Below are 17924 nucleotides of genomic sequence, written 5' to 3'. Positions count from 1 at the left end.
CCACGAGCAGGTGTGTCGCTGGGGTAAGACAGTCAGTCCTTCCCTCTGGGTTTGGAGGTGTGCAGGGTGGGATGGGTAAATTCACATGAAATCCATGTTCAGCCGTGATCTACCCTCACATGCAGTACAGTGAATGGTTTGAGCTCGTCTGCATTTTCAACTGAAAGATGACATTCTCTGAAAGCAAGTCCAGAATCTCCTCCACGTGTGATAATAACCTTCCCTGCCTATGTTCTGTAATGCACCTACACTCCAGCTTGCTTTGTTTTACAAGCACATGCTATATGTATGTACTGTTCTTCCTCCTGTGTAAACGCCCTCACCTCCCAGGCCCAACGCGTTGCTGCTTCCCCGTTTCTCAGCTTTACCCTGATACTTTACCCACTGCAGTGGCGTTCTGCTGCCTGGTTTGCTCTCTTACTTGCTCTCAGCTCTTACAGTCTGCTTTCGCAGAGGATCTGCAGGCTGTTGCACCACGAACTGAGTTGGCAGTTTCTCTGCTGTCTCTGCCCAGCAGGGCCGGGCGCTTCCTTTTGTCGTGGCACGTTTCCTTCTGCAGTGGCTCTGCTGAGATCCTGCTGCTGTCTGCCTGCTTTGTGTGCAGGGGGCCGGGTGCCCTGGCACCCTCTGTGTGCCCCGTGGCTTCACCTGCCTCCAGTGGCTGTCCTGCCTGCCTCTGCTGAGCATCGTGCCCTGCTCTGCACTGTCTGCTTGGGCAGCTGCGCTGAAATCCTTTGGAGGGTAGTGAGCATCGCTTGGGATTGATTTTGCCTTTCTCCCTCTTCTTGTGGTTTGCAGGAGCAGTGCATATCTGCTCTGAGCCTCTGGCCACCCTCTGTCCTTTGCTGGCGCTGGCTGAGCCCTTTCAGGGTAGATGTTTTCAGCCTCTGCTGTTTCTGCCCTTCCTCAGTACCCCACGTTGCGGTGGGCAGAAGCTCAGTGAGGGTGCCTTCCTACGCCCTGTCTCACCAGTTCCAGGGTGACAGCATCTAGCTCTGATGTATGTTTTCAGTAGATACGCCTTGCCACTGCCACCCCTTCTGGGTGTGGATGGGAGGCAGAGCCCTCCCTGTGTGCAGCCCTCCAGTGTTCAATGGCACAGCGATGCTGAGCTTGGCAGAGCACAGGTGCAGAGGGCAGTGGCCACCGTTTCCTCCTACTTGGATCAGTGTGGCCTGTCCCACCTAGTTCTTCAGGGCAGCGAGCCTGCAGGGTGCTTGTTGCACCTGGAGGCACATCTAGGTTAGGTACTAGGAATGTGTAACCTGCTGGCATGTGCTTGTTTCCTGCCGGTTAGATAGCGAAACGTGCGTGAAGGGGACAGGGGCACAGAATTTCTATGACTCCCTTTCTTGAACTGGAGGGGAAGCCTGAGCTGCTGACAGGAGCCAGAAGACACGCCTGATGCTCAGGGCTTTGTGGATTTCTTTGCTGGAATTCTTGGCTTCACCTTCTCTTTGCCTTTGTGTCTGTTCCCCCATGTGCTGCACCACCAAGGGACCCCCGGGGCCTTTCAGAGCACAAAGGAGAAGGTAAAGGGAATAGATCCAGGGGTTAAAGGCTTGGTCCTTATTGTCTATCAGCTTGCTCACACCCGCTCTTTAAGCAAATGTTAAATCGGGGTTAATAATAAAAAAAAACCACAATGGGAGCTTCTGCTGTCACGGCACCGAGTCCTGAATAAACAAGCGCACGATGGAGCTGCTCAGACAGGGCACCCTGGGCAGAGCTCGGTGGGCGTTTCTGTTCAGAGGAAAGAGGCTGCAGCTCTGCAAGCACTTAGTGATTTCCTTCGCAGATAAGTGGGGGTTATTTTGCTTTCTCACACGGGGGTTTGCTTCACCTCCTGTGCCCTGCAGTTGAGCCACTTCATTTTGGTTTGGCTCTTTAATGTTTATCCACATAGAGACTTCTCTCTAAGGCAGCATCAGATGAATTCTGGACCAGAGGATGTGACCTTTTAGGACAAGGCACAAAAACAAACGTTGTGTGGGAAGAAGTCATTATTGTCCAGAGTCACTCTGTTCATGAACTTTGTAAAAGTAAGCAAAGTAACGCATCTAACAGACTGCATGTACGCAGATGGCAGGAACAGCCATGAAGGGCTGAAGCCATGAAGAGCAGGTACTGAATGCTGCCTTTAGGGTTTAGGCTGATCTCCAGCTGTAAGGAATTGGGAGGACATTTGCTCTGCGGTAAAGCCACCTGGTATCTGCGTTCTGCAGCGTTGTGGTCTTTCTGTGGTGGCAGCTGCTACCAGAGAGCAGGCACTGAGCACGGCCGGCCACCGCTCGGGGTTCCTGTGCTCTAGGAGCGGTCTGTTTGCTTAATGCGACAGGAACAGTCTTAAAATAAGTAACAGAAAGTGCTGTGGTTGGGGTTCGAGGCTCGTTTTCCAGAAGGTGATAGGGAAGTGGTATCCCTCCAGCCATCACTGTATCTGCCTTCGTACTTTATGGCTGTGTTACTTCACTGCCCTCCCAGTGCAGATGGAGTTTTACCCTAAAGAAGTAATTTGCCAAGTTATTCTCAGCCCATGGTTTCATTATGACATCTCCGAAGTGGAGTACTTGGGCTTTGCCTATTTCCAGCTGGAATTGGTTTACAAAAAATAAATGAAACATTTTTGATGGACCAGAAACATTTTATTTTTTGCAGCTTAGCCACCAGCTGAAAAGTGGTTTTGTTTGGTTGTTTTTTCACAGCTACAGTCAGTTTTGGGAGATAAGGATACATTGGTAGATTCATGCTTTGCAGCTTTTTATGGAATGCAGACCCCCAAAATTCATTTGTTTGTTAACAGTTTCTGGAGCCCCTGGTGTGTAGCCTACAGACCCCTTCCGGGTTCACAGGTGACAGACTGAAGATGGCTGTGCTGGGGAGCAGAAGATACCTGTTTTCTCCAGGCCATGGTACTCAGCAAGTTCCTGAACCCAGAGGACAATTTTCATTCCTGGTGGACTCTGCAAGTCTCATTCTCTGAGCTGGTGGCTGGCACCAGTAGGGATGCCCCTTGTGAGGGTCGCCTCCTTCCTTGTTGTGACACCACTCCTCACCTGGCAGTTACCTGTCTCCTCCTCAAAGCCCTTCCACTGCAGGCACACAGGGCTGTTCAGTTCCTGACAACACCTTGGTCCAGGCACGCCTGCCGGTGCGTTTTTCCCCCGTGTGGGCATCAGAATAAGTGTGCAGTGCTCAAGTCCTTCCCCACAAACTGCTTTTTTGTTCCTTAGAGGATCATTTCTGCCATTAAGTCAGTGTGTTGCAGCAGCAAGCCCGGTGAAAAGAGCCTTTTATTGCTGTTCTCAATGTTCCCAAGTTCCTCTGTGTGGGACTGGCTGCAGTTTTGCTTGGAGCCGTATCTCTGTTCTGTGAGGCCGTTGCACTCTGCAGCACAGCAGGGTGAAGTGACGGGACGAATTCGGGCTGTGGGTGATCCAGCTTTGAGTCTTGTAAAATCTGCTACTTACACAAGTGTCTCAGGACTTCTCCTTTTCATCCTTATGCATGCAAATGCATTGTTTACCCTTGCAGCTTAAAGAGAGTTGCTAGCTGTGCAGCACTTCCAGCAGTTCCCCAACATAAACAGTGCTGGGAGGCTTTGGACAACGCTTCCATTGCACCTGGAGTTTATCGCACGTGTGTTCCCAGTAGCTTCTGACTGAGCCTCGTAGATAAAAAAAGGCATCAAAGGTGGCTAAAGAAGATGCTGACTTCTGGAGGCAGCAGCGTAGCCACTGGCTTGCTGGCTGCTGTGCCCACAGCGGAGCCCGGGCCTGCACCAGTGGTGCTTGCTCATCCCTCCGCAGCATGTGGCTCTCTGCCCCCCTTTGCTTCTCTCCGCAGTGGCAGGAGCAGTCTGGCTCTCACCGCACCCCAGGCCACCGTTCTTTAAAGATGTGAAAGCTGGCGTGCCCGATACTGCTGAGCTGACAAGGTCCAGAGGTGATGGTGATGCCTGGCTTGGTTCAAGTTCATCCTTTTTTTTTGCTCCCCCGCATAAAACAGGTTGGGCGGTCGCATGATAACATTGCTTCTGTGCTGCAGGGAACTTCTGGATCTGACTTGCCGTCTTGCCAACACCCTGAAGAAATATGGGATACAGAAGGGGGACAAGGTGGCCATCTATATGTCCGTGTCTCCCTTGTCTGTGGCAGCCATGCTGGCTTGCGCCAGGATCGGTGCCATTCACACTGTGGTCTTCGCTGGATTCAGCGCAGAGTCCTTAGCTGGGAGGATCATGGACTGTAAGTAGATGCAGACGGGGGAGCTAAACCCCTCTGGACACTGCTCCGAGGCATATCCCAGTTCCGTGTTTTCTTGGCAAAAAGAGAAAAGGTTCATTCTCAGCTGGTGGGACAGTTTGCTCTCCTTGCAGAGTCCTGTGGAGAGCTTTCCTGTAGTGGCAGATGCAGTATTCTCTGCCCTTAAAATACTTCATAAATTGTTCAGTGTTCAGTCTGCACTGGGTTACTGCCAGACAGCGGTGAAGCTGGAGGGAAAACCAGAGCTTAGGAACGGCCTGATTTGTTCTTTCGCAGTGTAATCGCAGTGTTTCTTTGATACTGCTGCACTGTGCTAATTCTGCAGTCTTGGTTGTGATACTTTGATTTATGTATAGCACTGGAGGTGCTGGCAGCCTGCCCCTGCTCTGTTAGCCGCTGTACCAACAGCCAGAGCTGTTCTTAGCCCAAAGCACTGGTACTGTGATTATGTAAAAAGTAATGCTAAAAATACCAGCAGAAGAACAAAATAGCAAGTGGCTCACGTCCTAGCAGTCACATCAGTTTCTGTATGGCTAGTGTGAGGGAGTAAGTCTTAAAGCAATTTTCATGCGCTTTTTTTCTTTTTTTCCTGTTTTAGTAGAGTTAATCTATAGAGAGCAAGTACAGGTTTTAGCTGTCCCACACTTTTGGCCGCTTTGTGCGGAGGTGATGGGTCAAAGAGCCATTCCTCCACCACCACAGCTCTGTAGTACCATGGCGTGGTACAGTTCAAAGTGCTGTGCTGGGGCGCTGCTGTGTGAGGTGGCTGCCGGAGGTTTCCCCTCGAGGGACCGGTGAGTTTCAGAGGGCTGCGGGTACCGGAGCAGGGTGATGCCTCCGGGAGGCTGCCGAGTTTGGTGCCGTTCAGTTTGCAGTGGACGCTTACATGTGGCCCTGGAGAGAGGAGGAGCAAGGGGCAGAGGTGCTGGCTCGCTGCGGTTGCAGGAAGCCTTGTGCTGGTTGCAGCACGTGAGCTGCTGGCCTAACGCAGCAGGATTCACCATAGCATGGGTAATGGGGAAGAAACTGTTCTGCATGTCAATTTTGCTAGGAGGAACAGAGGCGTTTAAATTGCAGTGAGTGGTACTTGGGCTAGACATCGGGAAAGGCTTTCTGGTGTTCACGATAGGCATTGGAGTGGACTGGTGGTGAGATGGTAGAGCAGGTACCATGGGAGCATGTTAGGAAGGTTTGACTGACAGCTGTCAGAAATGGTTTAGCTGGAGTGGACCCTGCTTTGGGGTAGGGGAGATGGACCAGATAACCAGTGGAGTTTCCAGCTGCCCCTAAACTCTGTGGTCTCAGGTTTTAAAGTGTTTTTGTCAGTGTCACTGACTGTTTCTGATTGATAGAAGTTCTAAGTATTTGTCACATATGTTGTCCTGTACATCATCCCCAAAAGTAATGAAAGCAGGATGCACATACTAATCTGGGAGACAGGGTAGTATGTCTGCTAATGCTTTCTCTTTTTAGCTGGATGCAAAGCAGTTATCACCTACAACCAGGGAGTCAGGGGAGGCCGGATTGTAGAGCTGAAGATGACTGTGGATGAAGCTGTGAAGAACTGCCCAAGCATCAAACACGTCTTTGTGGCTCAGAGGACAGATAACAAAGTCCAGATGGGTGACTCTGATATTCCCCTTGAGGAGGTATGTTGACGTTGGTAAACCTTGCCTGTTTCCCCTGATGTTTCTTGAAGTATGTGATGTTTACTCTGCTGGGGGAGCAAAATATGGTGCACTAATAAATGTAAGGACCAGCTAACACCTCTGAGTAAGACCTCTCTGAGAGACCTGATGCAGGGCTGCTCAGAACAAGTGTGTGAGAGTCTTGCTGAATGTATAGATCGTGCATACTTTGGCCTTTGATCCGTGGTAGGCTACGCTGGGAATTGGCAGCCAGGGAAGATCAGGCAGTCTCCATGCTTTCCCTGCTACGTGTGCCGAGCTAAAAGTCTATGAAGCAGCGGCTGCACTGCAGCTTGGCACTCTCGTGTGGCCGTACCAGGTCTGCCGTCGATGACTGTACCCCGGGGGGCTGATGGATACAGCTGCGTTGCAGTGACAGCATCTGTACGTCCCTGCAGTCACCCAGCTCTGCAGACACCCACTGCCACTCTGGGTAACTCCTTTCAGGTCTGAGTGTTGGCTAGGTCAGCTTTCTCTTCATCTGCAACTTTGAGACCTGAGTTCTGCAGATGAAAAGGAGCTGCCCCTTATGGCATCTGCATCTTCATCCTCAAATGGATTGCCTGTATTTTCAGTCTGCTAGGATTGTGAGTTGAAGTGGCTTAGTCTGTATCTGATTCTTCTCAGCATGGGCAGCGGGTATGCTGCTCCATTCTAGTCATCTTGCAAACAGTGCTGAGATTTAAGGAGCGAGTGTTTCCTGAGACTGAGCACACTAATGCCACTGCTGCTGCGGTCATACTGTGTTCAGACGCTCTGTTATGGTTTGTCATACGCACACTCAGACTGGACGCTATTGAAAGGCAGTGCAGAAATAATTAAGTTCCTGGCAAGGCTTTAGTACAGCCTATGGACGGTGTCATGGTTGCCCTGTGATGGGACGACAGTGGTGGCCTGGGTATGTTTAGAACCTGTGTTTCTTGGGGGAGAAAACAGCTGTTGCTTTAATGTATGTAGCTGGTACATATGGGACTGCAGCCTAACGCAGAAGTAGTTTTATCAGTTCACTGGCAGCAGTAAACAGAAACTACTCATCGTAATAATGCCTGGAAGTCACCCATCTGCAGCTAAGATAATTACTCAGGCGTCCCTGTGCTGGTCACATGAGATAGGAGCAACTGCTAGGGCAAGTTAGACAGAGAAGGCAGGTTTTAGTCGGAAACTCTTTTACTCCTTCTTACTCCACAAAGCGCATTCTGATGATTTTCCTTAGTGTGCAAACAGCCTGAGAGGCTTTGGTGACCCAAGAGCTGAGCTCAGCCCGTGGTCAGTTTGCAGTGTCTGAAACACAAGAATTAAACCATTAATGCTGTTAACTGTCATTGCTGATCTTTACAGCCATTGTGCTTTCCAGCTCTTGTGCAGTGGCTTACTGCACAATTGGAGTTCATGTTGTGATGGAGCATGAGAACTCCATCTGAGTTTCAAAACCTGGCAAGTCAGCCTGAATTGGCAGTGCTGAAATGTCACAATAAATACCTGAGCTGAGCAGGACAGCTGTAACTCGGAGGCTAAGAATTACATCTGACACTGTCGACTCTGCGTATTTTATTAAGCTTTGTTTGTCAGACACTTTTAAACAACTGGGCCTGCCATTGGTAGTGTTCACTTGTAAATACAGCGTGTTTATGGCATAGCCTTGTAAAAAGGTTCTACCTAAGAAATTCCTTCAAAGAGCTACTTAATAACCCTTGCAGGCATGATTATTCATCTAGGACAGTACAGAGCCTGAGAGAAGCAAGCCAGCTGTGCTTTTTTTACAGCCATATGTTGAGCATCTGGAACACACAGCGATTATTGCAAGTTTGTATGTGGATAAGAAAAAACCTTAACTTCGTCCTGCAAAATCTTACAGTCTGGGCAGAGAAGCCCTCTGCTGCTACAAGGTTCATCTTGCTACAAGCATCTCTTTCAGAGCATGTTATTTCCCCTTGCTCTGCTGGACTGGGCACACAAGCCGGACCAAAAGTTGGCTCTGCCCTAGTAGGACATCACATCCTTCCCTCCTGTGGCTCTGACCGTAGCGGTGAGGGAGAGGATCTCACCCACCTGAGCAAACCATGGAGCATGAGAGGAGGGACGGAGGCAGGAGCGTAAAGCACTCTCCTCCTCACCAGTAGAAGCAATTGGAATTTGAGGATCAGTCCCTCAATGATGATGGCCAGAGAAGGGAGGTGAACGCTCAGTTTAACTGCAGCACTGCAGTTTTCGAGGGAAAGGGAAGGCCCTAAACAGTACCAGCCAGCTTTGCTGCTGCTGTCAAGTGTGGTTCATGTTTGCAGTCCCGTCTTTTTTTTTTTTTTTTCTACTAGCAGCTTGCAAAGGCTTGAGATGTAAGCTATGACCTACCATTTTCTCCTGAAATGTTATTTTATCTGGCCAAATCCCCTTGACTTCTGGACCCAGCAGAGGTATCGGTGGAAAGGCTGGGTGCTGTGTGTCCGCAGGGACCTTTCTGCTAGGTGAGCACATATAACCCATGATACACCCATGGAAGTCTGTGAGGGAGCAGCAGCAATGGTGGTTCTTGTCTCTGGACACTACTGACGCGCTTACAGGTGTGGGAGTATTGGTTGGCTCCATATAACCTAAGTCTTTCTGCCATTACCACCTTTTTTTTTTCTTAGGAGATGGCCAAGGCAGCTTCTGTATGCACTCCAGAGAGCATGGACAGCGAAGACGTGCTTTTCATGCTGTATACCTCGGGCAGCACTGGGAAGCCCAAAGGAATTGTTCACACCCAGGCTGGATATCTGCTGTACGCTGCTGTCACGCACAAGGTAAACTCAGCTGCATCCTCTGGAAAAGGTTCGCTCACCTTCCCACAGTACTAACGAGTGTGGTGAGAGGTGCTGTATTCGGTGTTCACTGCTCAGCTGGCTTATGGGGTGTGAACAAACAGAAAAACGTCTGAAAACATGTAATTAATCTTCAGGATTTGTTTCTGGGGAATATAATACTATGCAAATGAGAGGCTGGAGTTACAAAAGGAAGGAAACTGCAGTGCTGCCACTTTTGCATTTAAAATGTGCTAATGTGGCAGGCCAGAATCTGGGGACATTAAAGTGATGTGGCTGAGGAGATTCTGGTAAGTATCTTACTGGCATGGGTAGTGTGAATATTACTGTGGTATTTTTTTCAGTAGGATGCTGGCCTTTTTTATTTCAGAGGATGTGAACTCATAAAACAACCTCTTTGCGTAGCACTTGTCTGAAGATCAAAGATTACATTCATGCTCTGTGGTTGCACCTTTCTGCTGCTTTTCTATGTGATCTAGGCTAAATGTTTTAACTCCCTTTCTCATGGGAAAAAAAAAAAAAGTCAAGGGACTGCTTCTTGAAGCTTCTGGTCCGAGCTCTGCCTATGAAAAGCTAACAGTGAGATATGGAGAGGACTGTAGTGAAAGATCTCTACCTGGGTGTAGTGGTATCGCCCTGTTTGTAATTGTGAATTCAGGCAGAGGTTTTCTTTCCTTGAGCTGACACAGCAGAATTTTTAGAAGATCTGAATGTGCAAGTATCAAGACTTCTCTGCATGAAGGGTATTTGTTACATCAGCTTTTCTATGTGACAACATAATCTCCAAGGCATCTCTTTCTTAGTCCAGAAGGTAGACCCTGGCGTGCAGGGAGGCACTGTATGCAGCTGTGGTCCCTTTGGGGAACTTCAGAGCCTGAGAGGGAAAGGCACTTGTGAAAGTAAGGTGAGAATGGCTCTCCTGGGTAGAGGGATCAGCTGACATGTGTGGCCTCTGTGGTCTTTGCACACTCATGTGTGACACTGGTCACACACTCATGGGGTTTTCTTTTAGTTCTGATCCACTTTCTTTCAGTTAAAACGTAAAGCTGATTCTGCCTTGTGAGTCAGGACCTCTTCACCATATGTAGAGGAGTTAGATTTACAGTGGGAAGCATCTTCCATAACCAGGATAAGATAATGAGTTCTCAACAATCTTTATCTTGAATTTGATCAGCAGGGTTGCATCTGGTGGCATCGGGTTGCAGGTGGCATCTGGAAAGCAGTACGCTGATAGAAAAGCTGAGCAGCTAAGAAAATTTCTCAGAAAATGTTTTATGGTCACCTGTTGGTTACTCCAGCTTTCTCAGGGAAACCTGGTGATACTGGTGAGGGGTCTGAGCCTCCGAGGTCTGCAGCTCCCTGCAGTTCAGGGTTATGCCTCCCATGTGGGCTGCCTGGAGTAGGTGACCTTAAGTATCCAGGGCTCAGGGCTTTGGTTGTAGCTTTGTTGTTCCAATCCGAGCAGCTGCCGGTACAGCCGTGCTCCCTATATGTTTGCAAAAGCATCCAGGAACCTGGGAGCCCTGCTGCTGCTCCCTCTGACTGGCTTCTTCCCCTGGGTCCGGCCTTTCTGCTGCTGTCCCATGTGCCTGCCTCCGCTTGCCCTGTTTGCCTTCCCACTCCCGCTTGGGTGCCCAGTCCAGCATCTCACCTTTCAGCTCTTGGCTGCCTGCCAGCAGAGTGGCCTTACGTTTGTCTTTGCAGCACGTCTTTGACTACCAGCAAGGCGATGTGTTTGGCTGCGTGGCTGACATCGGCTGGATCACGGGACACAGCTACGTTGTGTATGGACCGCTCTGCAACGGAGCCACCTCCGTCCTCTTTGAAAGCACTCCGGTGTACCCTGACCCAGGTGAAGAGGTGGTGGCCAAAGGTTTGGCTAGACATGGCAGTGTGATAAAGGGCATTTAGAAACCTGGCCGGTGTGACCTGCCTGCTCCGGGGAGGGAAGATCTATTTCTTTGGAATGTGTGTCTACGGCATTCAGGAACATCTGTGTGTCCATAGTGGTGGTGGGGAAGTTGCCATTGGTTTTCCTCTGAACTCACAGCAGGCATAGCTGTAGCTTTGGCTGTTAACCCTCCTGCAGAGCACTGGCAGCGGTGTGTCGGTGCTGGGCAGGTAGAACATCTCTTGTGGTTTTGCAGGTCGTTACTGGGAAGTGGTACAAAGGTTGAAAATTAATCAGTTTTATGGAGCACCTACAGCTATACGTTTGCTGCTGAATTATGGAGAAGAGTGGGTGAAGAAATACGACAGATCTTCCTTGAAGACCTTGGGATCAGGTAGTGGGCATGAAATCTTCATCTGAAAAAGACAGGGAGTTCTCGCTGGTAAAATGAAGGTACCAGAAGAGCTCAGCTGACCGGATGGGATGTGGTTAAAAATAGATAATAAAGCAGGCTCCGGTCTGGCTTTTCATATATTTTTCTCAGCAGAAGGAGAAGCAAGCTGAAGCTGGGGTTGTTGAACCTTAGTGTGATTCCCTACTTCCTAGCTTATTTTGCAGAATCACATTCTTTGCTAAAAAGATTTATCCAGTGGTAAATGATATCACTTTGGATTTCACTGGCATAGGTGACCCAAGCAGCATTTTCTTGCATTATATACAGTCCTAGAGGTTGTTATATGTGACCTGCATTGATTAGTTACTTGGTCTTTCTGGAAAAGGGTCAGTCCTTGGTTATGTAAATGCATTGCAGTCCTTTGCACATCCCAGCCAAAACGCTGTAAGCATTCTGCTTACAGATTGGGCATTCAGCAAAATTCCCCCAAAGGGAGAACGAGCTGCCCTCAACCCCGAGGCTGAGGCCGCTTCCTCTCTTGTGTTGGTCTAGTGGGAGAGCCCATCAACAGCGAAGCCTGGCACTGGTTCTACTGGGTGGTGGGAGAAGGGCGCTGCACCCTCGTGGACACGTGGTGGCAGACAGGTAAAGCCGGCGGGGGGGGCGCGGGGGGGCCTGGCTGCTGCTGGGGGCTGGGGGTGGGGGGGATGTCATGCCTTTCAATCTGATCCAAGGAGTCTGCTGAGAAACCCCTCCTGGCGTTCTGGTCAGAGTCACTGGGGAGTTTCAGCCCACAACAGCCATGTAATGACTTATAAAAGCAATGTTTGGGGATTTTTGTATGTGTGTGTTTGGGTTTTTTTTCTTTTTTTCTTTTCCCCTCTAAATGTTCTTTGATATTTTGAATGCCAGAAAATCTCAATTTGTTTTAGAAACAGGAGGCACAGACTGAATTTCTGGGTAAAGCTGGGAGTGGGCAGCTTGAATCGGAAACCTCATTTTCAGCTGTTTACCCAACTGTACTGACCTTGGTATGGTCTTATCATGAAAAGGCATTTATAGCACCATCCAGCCACAATCTGTACTCAGATGTGCTTTGTTTCCCTCTCCGGGAATGCTTGGAGGAGGATGGAGGGCTAAGCAGCGTAGCCGCAGGGACGCGGCGTGGCTGCTCGGGCGGGCTGGGGGGCTGGCTGGCAGTGGGCCGGGTGCGAAGGGGACGGTGGTGCCACCCGGCTGCCCGGGAGCAGCTTCTCTCAGGAGCAAAGCAGCATGCCATAGCTGCTTTGGCCCTGGACCTTTGATGCCTCAAAAAGGAGCGTGCTTCTGGTTTGGCAGCAGGCTCGGCCCAGCTGTGTGCATCGGTAACGGCTTGTTTTCCATTTACAACCTGCTGGACCAAGAGACCGGCTCTCATAAATCCCCTTCCAGCTGGAGCAGAGCTGGTCCCTGCCTCCTGCCCTCCCTGGCCAGCAGCAGAGAGAGGCCACTGCAGCTCCTTCCCGGCTCCTTCCTCAGCACCTGCTCCTCTCTTCTGGGCACCAGCCTCCAAGAGGTGCTAACGGTGTCCTGCAGTATGTCCTCGGGTCGTGAACCACGGTTTGCCGTGATAGAAAGAGCAATCTAGATAGATAGATAGAGCCATGGACTCTAAGGATGTAGCACAGCTGCTGGCATTCTGCCTTAGCTGAAAAAAAGCCACCCCAACTCTTAAATTTCTAGCTGCCGTTGGGCAGAATATTTATTCTCTTTCCAGTCAATTTTCTTTCTTTCTTTCCTGCTCTTGATTTCATCCTTATTCCTGCTAGCAGGCTCTCTCTTCAAGGATCCCTGTGGCCCATCTCAGTGTGATGAATTAGCTTCTGGCACACAACCAAGTTCCATTTTAATCCAGACCAGACTTGCAGACTCTTTTAATTTCCAGATTTGAAATAAAACAACCTCAGAATTCAGAGCAGCAACGTTAACTACTGTCTACTTTAACTACCGATCTCTTAAACCATCTGCGTTCTCACATGCTGAGCAGAAGGAGAGCTGACTGGCTAGGTCCTATATGCTTTCCTCCTCACTGCTCTGAAATAAAATGCCATGGAGAAGCAGTTGATCACAGTGGTGGAGTTGAGAAGAATCTCTTTTTGCCTCAAAGGTTTTTCATTTGTTTGTCTTCGGTTAACTGGTGCGTGCAGTGTGCATGCAGTGCTTAATGTTTCCTCCAAGGTACAGGGTTAGATCTCTTCATTAAACATCATTTCTCCAGAGTTTTTGGAGCAACAACTGTCAGATGAGGGGTTGAAGAACATTTGCTGGACAGTCTGTAACTGCAGTATTACCTGGAAGCAGGCACTGTTTTGCATAGTTACCAGCTCCTGGAAGCATAATACAATGATAAATATTCATTAAATGGATTTTGTTAGAAAGCAGAATCAATCTTTCTCCACAGCTGATGCTACCAATGAAGAGGAAGCCAAATAAACCTTGGAAATATTATATACACCATTTGAACGTGAAGGGAGCGTGGAAGATCATAGAAACAGTTTGATGGATGTTGCTTGTGGTCCTGTGGTGTCACCTCTCATATAAGATTTCAATATCGCTTGTTAATTGTGCTGTTGTATGCAGTGTCCTCTGTGTTACATTGCTTTCTGAAGCAGCAATGCGTTGCCAGCTAATAAAGGCTGGTAGGCATAAAGATCAGCAAATGGTGATTTAAGAATCCACTTGAAAGTCATTGGATGGGCAGATGAGTGAGATAGCAATTATGAGAAGCAATTTAAGTAGTGTGGTACGTGCAGATGAGGGTGGTGAAAATTCCTGTGGCTCTTACTGTTAAAATATTAGGTAGTGCTGTGCTGTGATCGACAGTAATAGAAACAAAGCTGTGTTGGAGTTTCAGGTGTAGCCCTTCACAGTGCAGAAGAGACACTAGGTATTTTTACTTCTGTCATTGGTTTTGTAAAAAAGGTACAGCTGTGAACAAAAGTGTGGTTTTGAAAGACATCCCTGAATAGGCCCTGGAAGCTTTTGTTGTTGGCATCATCTTACAGCAATTTAGACTGGGCTGGTGCTCCTGAGGTGGATCCCCCCAAAACAGTTAGTCCAGTCTGTCTGTGGCGGTGAGGATAATGGTGGCAGAGCACACACTCAATGCTGCTGCCAGGGGTGACTTACCCAGGGCAGAAGTTAGCCTGTTCTGATGCATCACCCCCCCTGCTCAGACTCTGCTGTCCTTGCTGAAGGATTGCATGGATTTGCACTGTGCTGACAGCACGGGCACAGGCAATGTGGAAGCACAGCTTTTCTTCTGCCAGCTCTGCCTCTAAAGAGACAGACTTCACCAGGGCAGGGTGGAGCCTAGAAGCCTTCCTAGCTGTCATCTGTCAGTGGCTAAAATTGGTACTTTTAAACCAGTTTAAAATAGGTCTTTACCATACAAATAATTGTTAAAGCATGCTTGCCACCATGCAGGTCCCTTTGCATTGTGACTTTACAGCCTGATGTGCAGCTGGCTGCAGGATGTGTAGCATGTGGCAGAACCCATGCTGAAACATGGCTTGCAGCGCTGTATTTGGAATGAGTACTGGCTGAGGAAGAGCAACCCTCAGTTTGATCAGGTTCCCTGCTCTGATGCAGATTCTGTCTGTGCAAACAGAACAGCAGGTGTTTGGGGTGCTTTTTTCTTTTTCTGAAAAATTCAAGGTGATCCTTTCAAAATGAACAGAACCATGTGAAGTGGGTGCATGCCTATCAATGAAATGTGAAATAATTTTATGTGTAAGCCACATATGAAATTATTTTCTGCAGGTCTGAAGCTTAGGCTTCCTCAAGCAGAGCCTTCCTCATCGCTATGTCAGGGCAGCTGGATGCAAATTCAGGGTCAAATTCAGCAATTTCAACCACTGGTTTCAGTTTTCACAACCTCAGCAAAGCTAGTAGAGGAATGCACTCTCCAAGTGGCAGAACATACCTTTATTTATGGAGCTGTATTTTTAAAGCCTAATGCTCCTTTGGTTTTGTTTCTCTCTCGTGTTTCTGAATTAGTTTTAGAATAGAAAAGATCTGATTACAGTTGGAATCTGATTTAGTGTTCATCCCAGCAGGAATGATAAACGATGATTAAAGGGTTCACTTTTGAATAGAAAATAAGCTCAACCTACCTGTAAGGGTTGCATTAATCTCATACTCTGTAATAATAGTAATTCAGACTCCTGAACTGCTTTTCATGCTACCCTTAGACAGCTGTGAGAACAGCACCGGGAGATAAATCCCCTGACGTGCTTATACTCTCCCTATAAAATCACTTCTGGGGTAGGAATGGGGCTAGTGAGTGCCGCCCGCCAGCAGGTAGCCCTGTTGCGGGGGGCAGCACCTGCAAGGGCGCAGGCACGCGCTGAGGTGCCCGTGTTCATTGCTGGTGAGTGGCTGGAGAAATGGGTTTGTCTGTGAGCTGACTTGGTGTAGGGAGCAGAGTATGGGGCTGAATCCGTGGGTCTTCCTTGTGCCGGATGGATTTGTCACAGACAGGAGTGGGAAGGCTGTCGACTGCACGTGTTGTGGCTGCTGCTGCAGGGTCCGTGGACCACGTGCTGCAAAGCCAGTGGCTGTAGAGCCCTGTACTGCTCTCCTCTGAGCCTTTGGAGGGCTAAGTTGGACGTCAGCGACCCTGATGCTCTGGGGTGCGGTGAGCTGCTTTTCCCCTGAGGCAGCTGCTGACCACACTCTGGTCTGTCACTGCTGTACACAGGGGGCAGTGATTTTTGCAGCCAGCACTGAATGCAGCATTGTGCAAACAGGGAGTAGGAGTAGCTCTTGATCCAAGCTCACCAAGGGGGGACCTGCCTGCAGCTCTCTGCTCTCTACCTGCTGCAATGTCCTCTGTAGACAGAACAGGCCTTGGTGGTGTCATCCTGGCTTGCCAGATGTTTTTCTGTGTTTAAGCCTTTCTTGTATTCACAAAGAGCTCTTGGTTTATCAGGTTTGTGCTGCTTTCAGCTGGCTGTGCTACTGGTGTGGCATCATTCCTTCCCAGTGGCTTTTTCTTGCAACGTGGCTTCAATATTCTATTCTCTAAATGAGCTGGCATTTGCTTTCATCCAGCATCGGATGGCCCCCACATATTTGTTTTTCATTATTCTTCCAGAAACTGGTGGCATCTGCATTGCCCCACGGCCTTCAGAGGAGAAAGCTGAGATCGTTCCCGCCATGGCTATGAGACCTTTCTTTGGGATTGTGCCCGTGCTGATGGACGCGAATGTGAGTTGAGGCTGTGCTGGGTGCCCAAAAGGGAAGCCAGTGTGTGTTTCTGCCTTATTATCTTTCTGATGGCAGAGGAACAGGATTTGAAAGGATGTTTGTTCCTCCATTAAAATGGTAGAATAGATGAGCAATTTATATATTGAGCGTATCTCAAATGTCCATACAGGTTGCCAGCTGGGCATTGCAAGCTGGCTGCAAATCTCTAGCAGAGTGCTTGCGTTTTCAGCACTGCTTTTATGGTCTTACTGCTTCTGCTTAAGAGCTGCCACCTCTATTTGTGAGAGAAGTCAGAAGTCACAGCTCCTGGGAACCAGGGAGCTGAACCGTTGGAGCAGTGCACACAGCATCCAGTGACATGGCCAGACTGGAGCAGCCAATGGGACCGGTGGGGTTTTCCAAGAGAAGTGCAAGGCATGTCTGCGAGAAACTGGTGCTGGTCTGTGAAGCTCTGCGGAGCGGTCCCCATCTGTGCTACAGTGCTCTGTTAAACAGCAAAGCATGTAATCGCCTCCATATATGGTTTGGTAAAGGAATGTGGCAGTTAACAAAAGTGAAAGTGGAAGGCAGGGGTCCCTGCTATCGTCATCCCAGGCATCCTTTGGCTGTTCACACCTTTGCTGGTATCACCCTCCAGAGGATCACAGGACTCACTTTTCTTTTATCTGCTGTGCTGCTGGCCTCAAGAGGCGAGGAAGGCATGAAACAGTACATAGCAGCTCCACAGTGGATTTGTCTTCTGTGCCTGTGGTCCTCCACTGACGGTCTGCAGTAGGCAACAAGGTGACTCTGGCCACATCAGTGACAGAAAAGCCACTACTATTCCTTTTTTGTTCACCTGAACCTCCTTCCTGTGCTTGAACCTGCAGGGAAAGGTTATAGAGGGCAATGATGTGTCCGGTGCACTCTGCATTGCCCAGCCATGGCCAGGCATGGCAAGAACAATCTATGGAGATCACCAGCGATTTGTTGATGCCTATTTCAAAGCCTACCCAGGTAAGGAAAGTGCCAAGGGAAGGCAGTTTGCACTGCAGTATAAGCACACTGAATATTTTCAGCAGCAGCACTTTGTGATATTTCTGTACCAGCCAGACCCTGGTTGCTTGGGGTTGTGTGTCACGCGTGTCACAAGCATGCACTAATGGTCTGAGATAGTGTTGCGCTTTCTAGCTGGCAAAAGGGGATGTATTTTTTAAAAAATCGTAATGCCCAAATTTTAAAGGTCCAACTACCTTTTCTTTGGTGCCGTTTATGTCTCACTTGGAAACAGGTATACTGGATGGGAACACGTCATGTTCAGCTGGCTGAACATAAGCCAGCAGCGTGGCCGAGTGGCTGAAAAGGCCAACAACTGGTCTGCTATCAGAAACAGTGTGGCCAGCAGGACCGGGGCAGTGACCGTCCCCCTGTGCTGGGCACCGGTGAGGCTGCACCTCGGATCCTGGGTTCAGCTTTGGGCCCCTCACGGCCAGAGGGAGGTGGTGGATCACCATCCCTGGAAGAGTTCAAAACAAAGTGTAGATGTGGTACGGAGAGGCGTGGTTTAGTGGTGGACTTGGCAGTCCCGGATTAACAGTGGGACTTGATGATGTTAAAGGTCTTTTCCAACCTAAATGATTCTGTGATTCGATGAAAGTA

General features: G+C 49.1%; 1 protein-coding gene across 1 annotated transcript in view; it reads left to right on the top strand.

Annotated features, from left to right (window-relative positions):
* ACSS1 (acyl-CoA synthetase short chain family member 1) overlaps positions 1-17924 on the top strand; it is a 38614-nt gene that overhangs the window by 10714 nt on the left and 9976 nt on the right. Inside the window, exons 3-10 of the mRNA XM_037405097.1 lie at positions 4048-4247; positions 5739-5914; positions 8581-8733; positions 10456-10603; positions 10899-11036; positions 11589-11681; positions 16174-16286; positions 17156-17282. Coding sequence (XP_037260994.1) covers positions 4048-4247; positions 5739-5914; positions 8581-8733; positions 10456-10603; positions 10899-11036; positions 11589-11681; positions 16174-16286; positions 17156-17282 — 1148 coding nt within the window. The remainder of the gene's footprint in view (positions 1-4047; positions 4248-5738; positions 5915-8580; positions 8734-10455; positions 10604-10898; positions 11037-11588; positions 11682-16173; positions 16287-17155; positions 17283-17924) is intronic.

This window comes from Falco rusticolus, chromosome 12 (genome assembly GCF_015220075.1).
Source record: "Falco rusticolus isolate bFalRus1 chromosome 12, bFalRus1.pri, whole genome shotgun sequence".
Lineage (NCBI taxonomy): Eukaryota > Metazoa > Chordata > Aves > Falconiformes > Falconidae > Falco > Falco rusticolus.
Note: the sequence above shows the minus strand (reverse complement) of the source record. Positions and strands in the feature narration are given on the sequence as shown.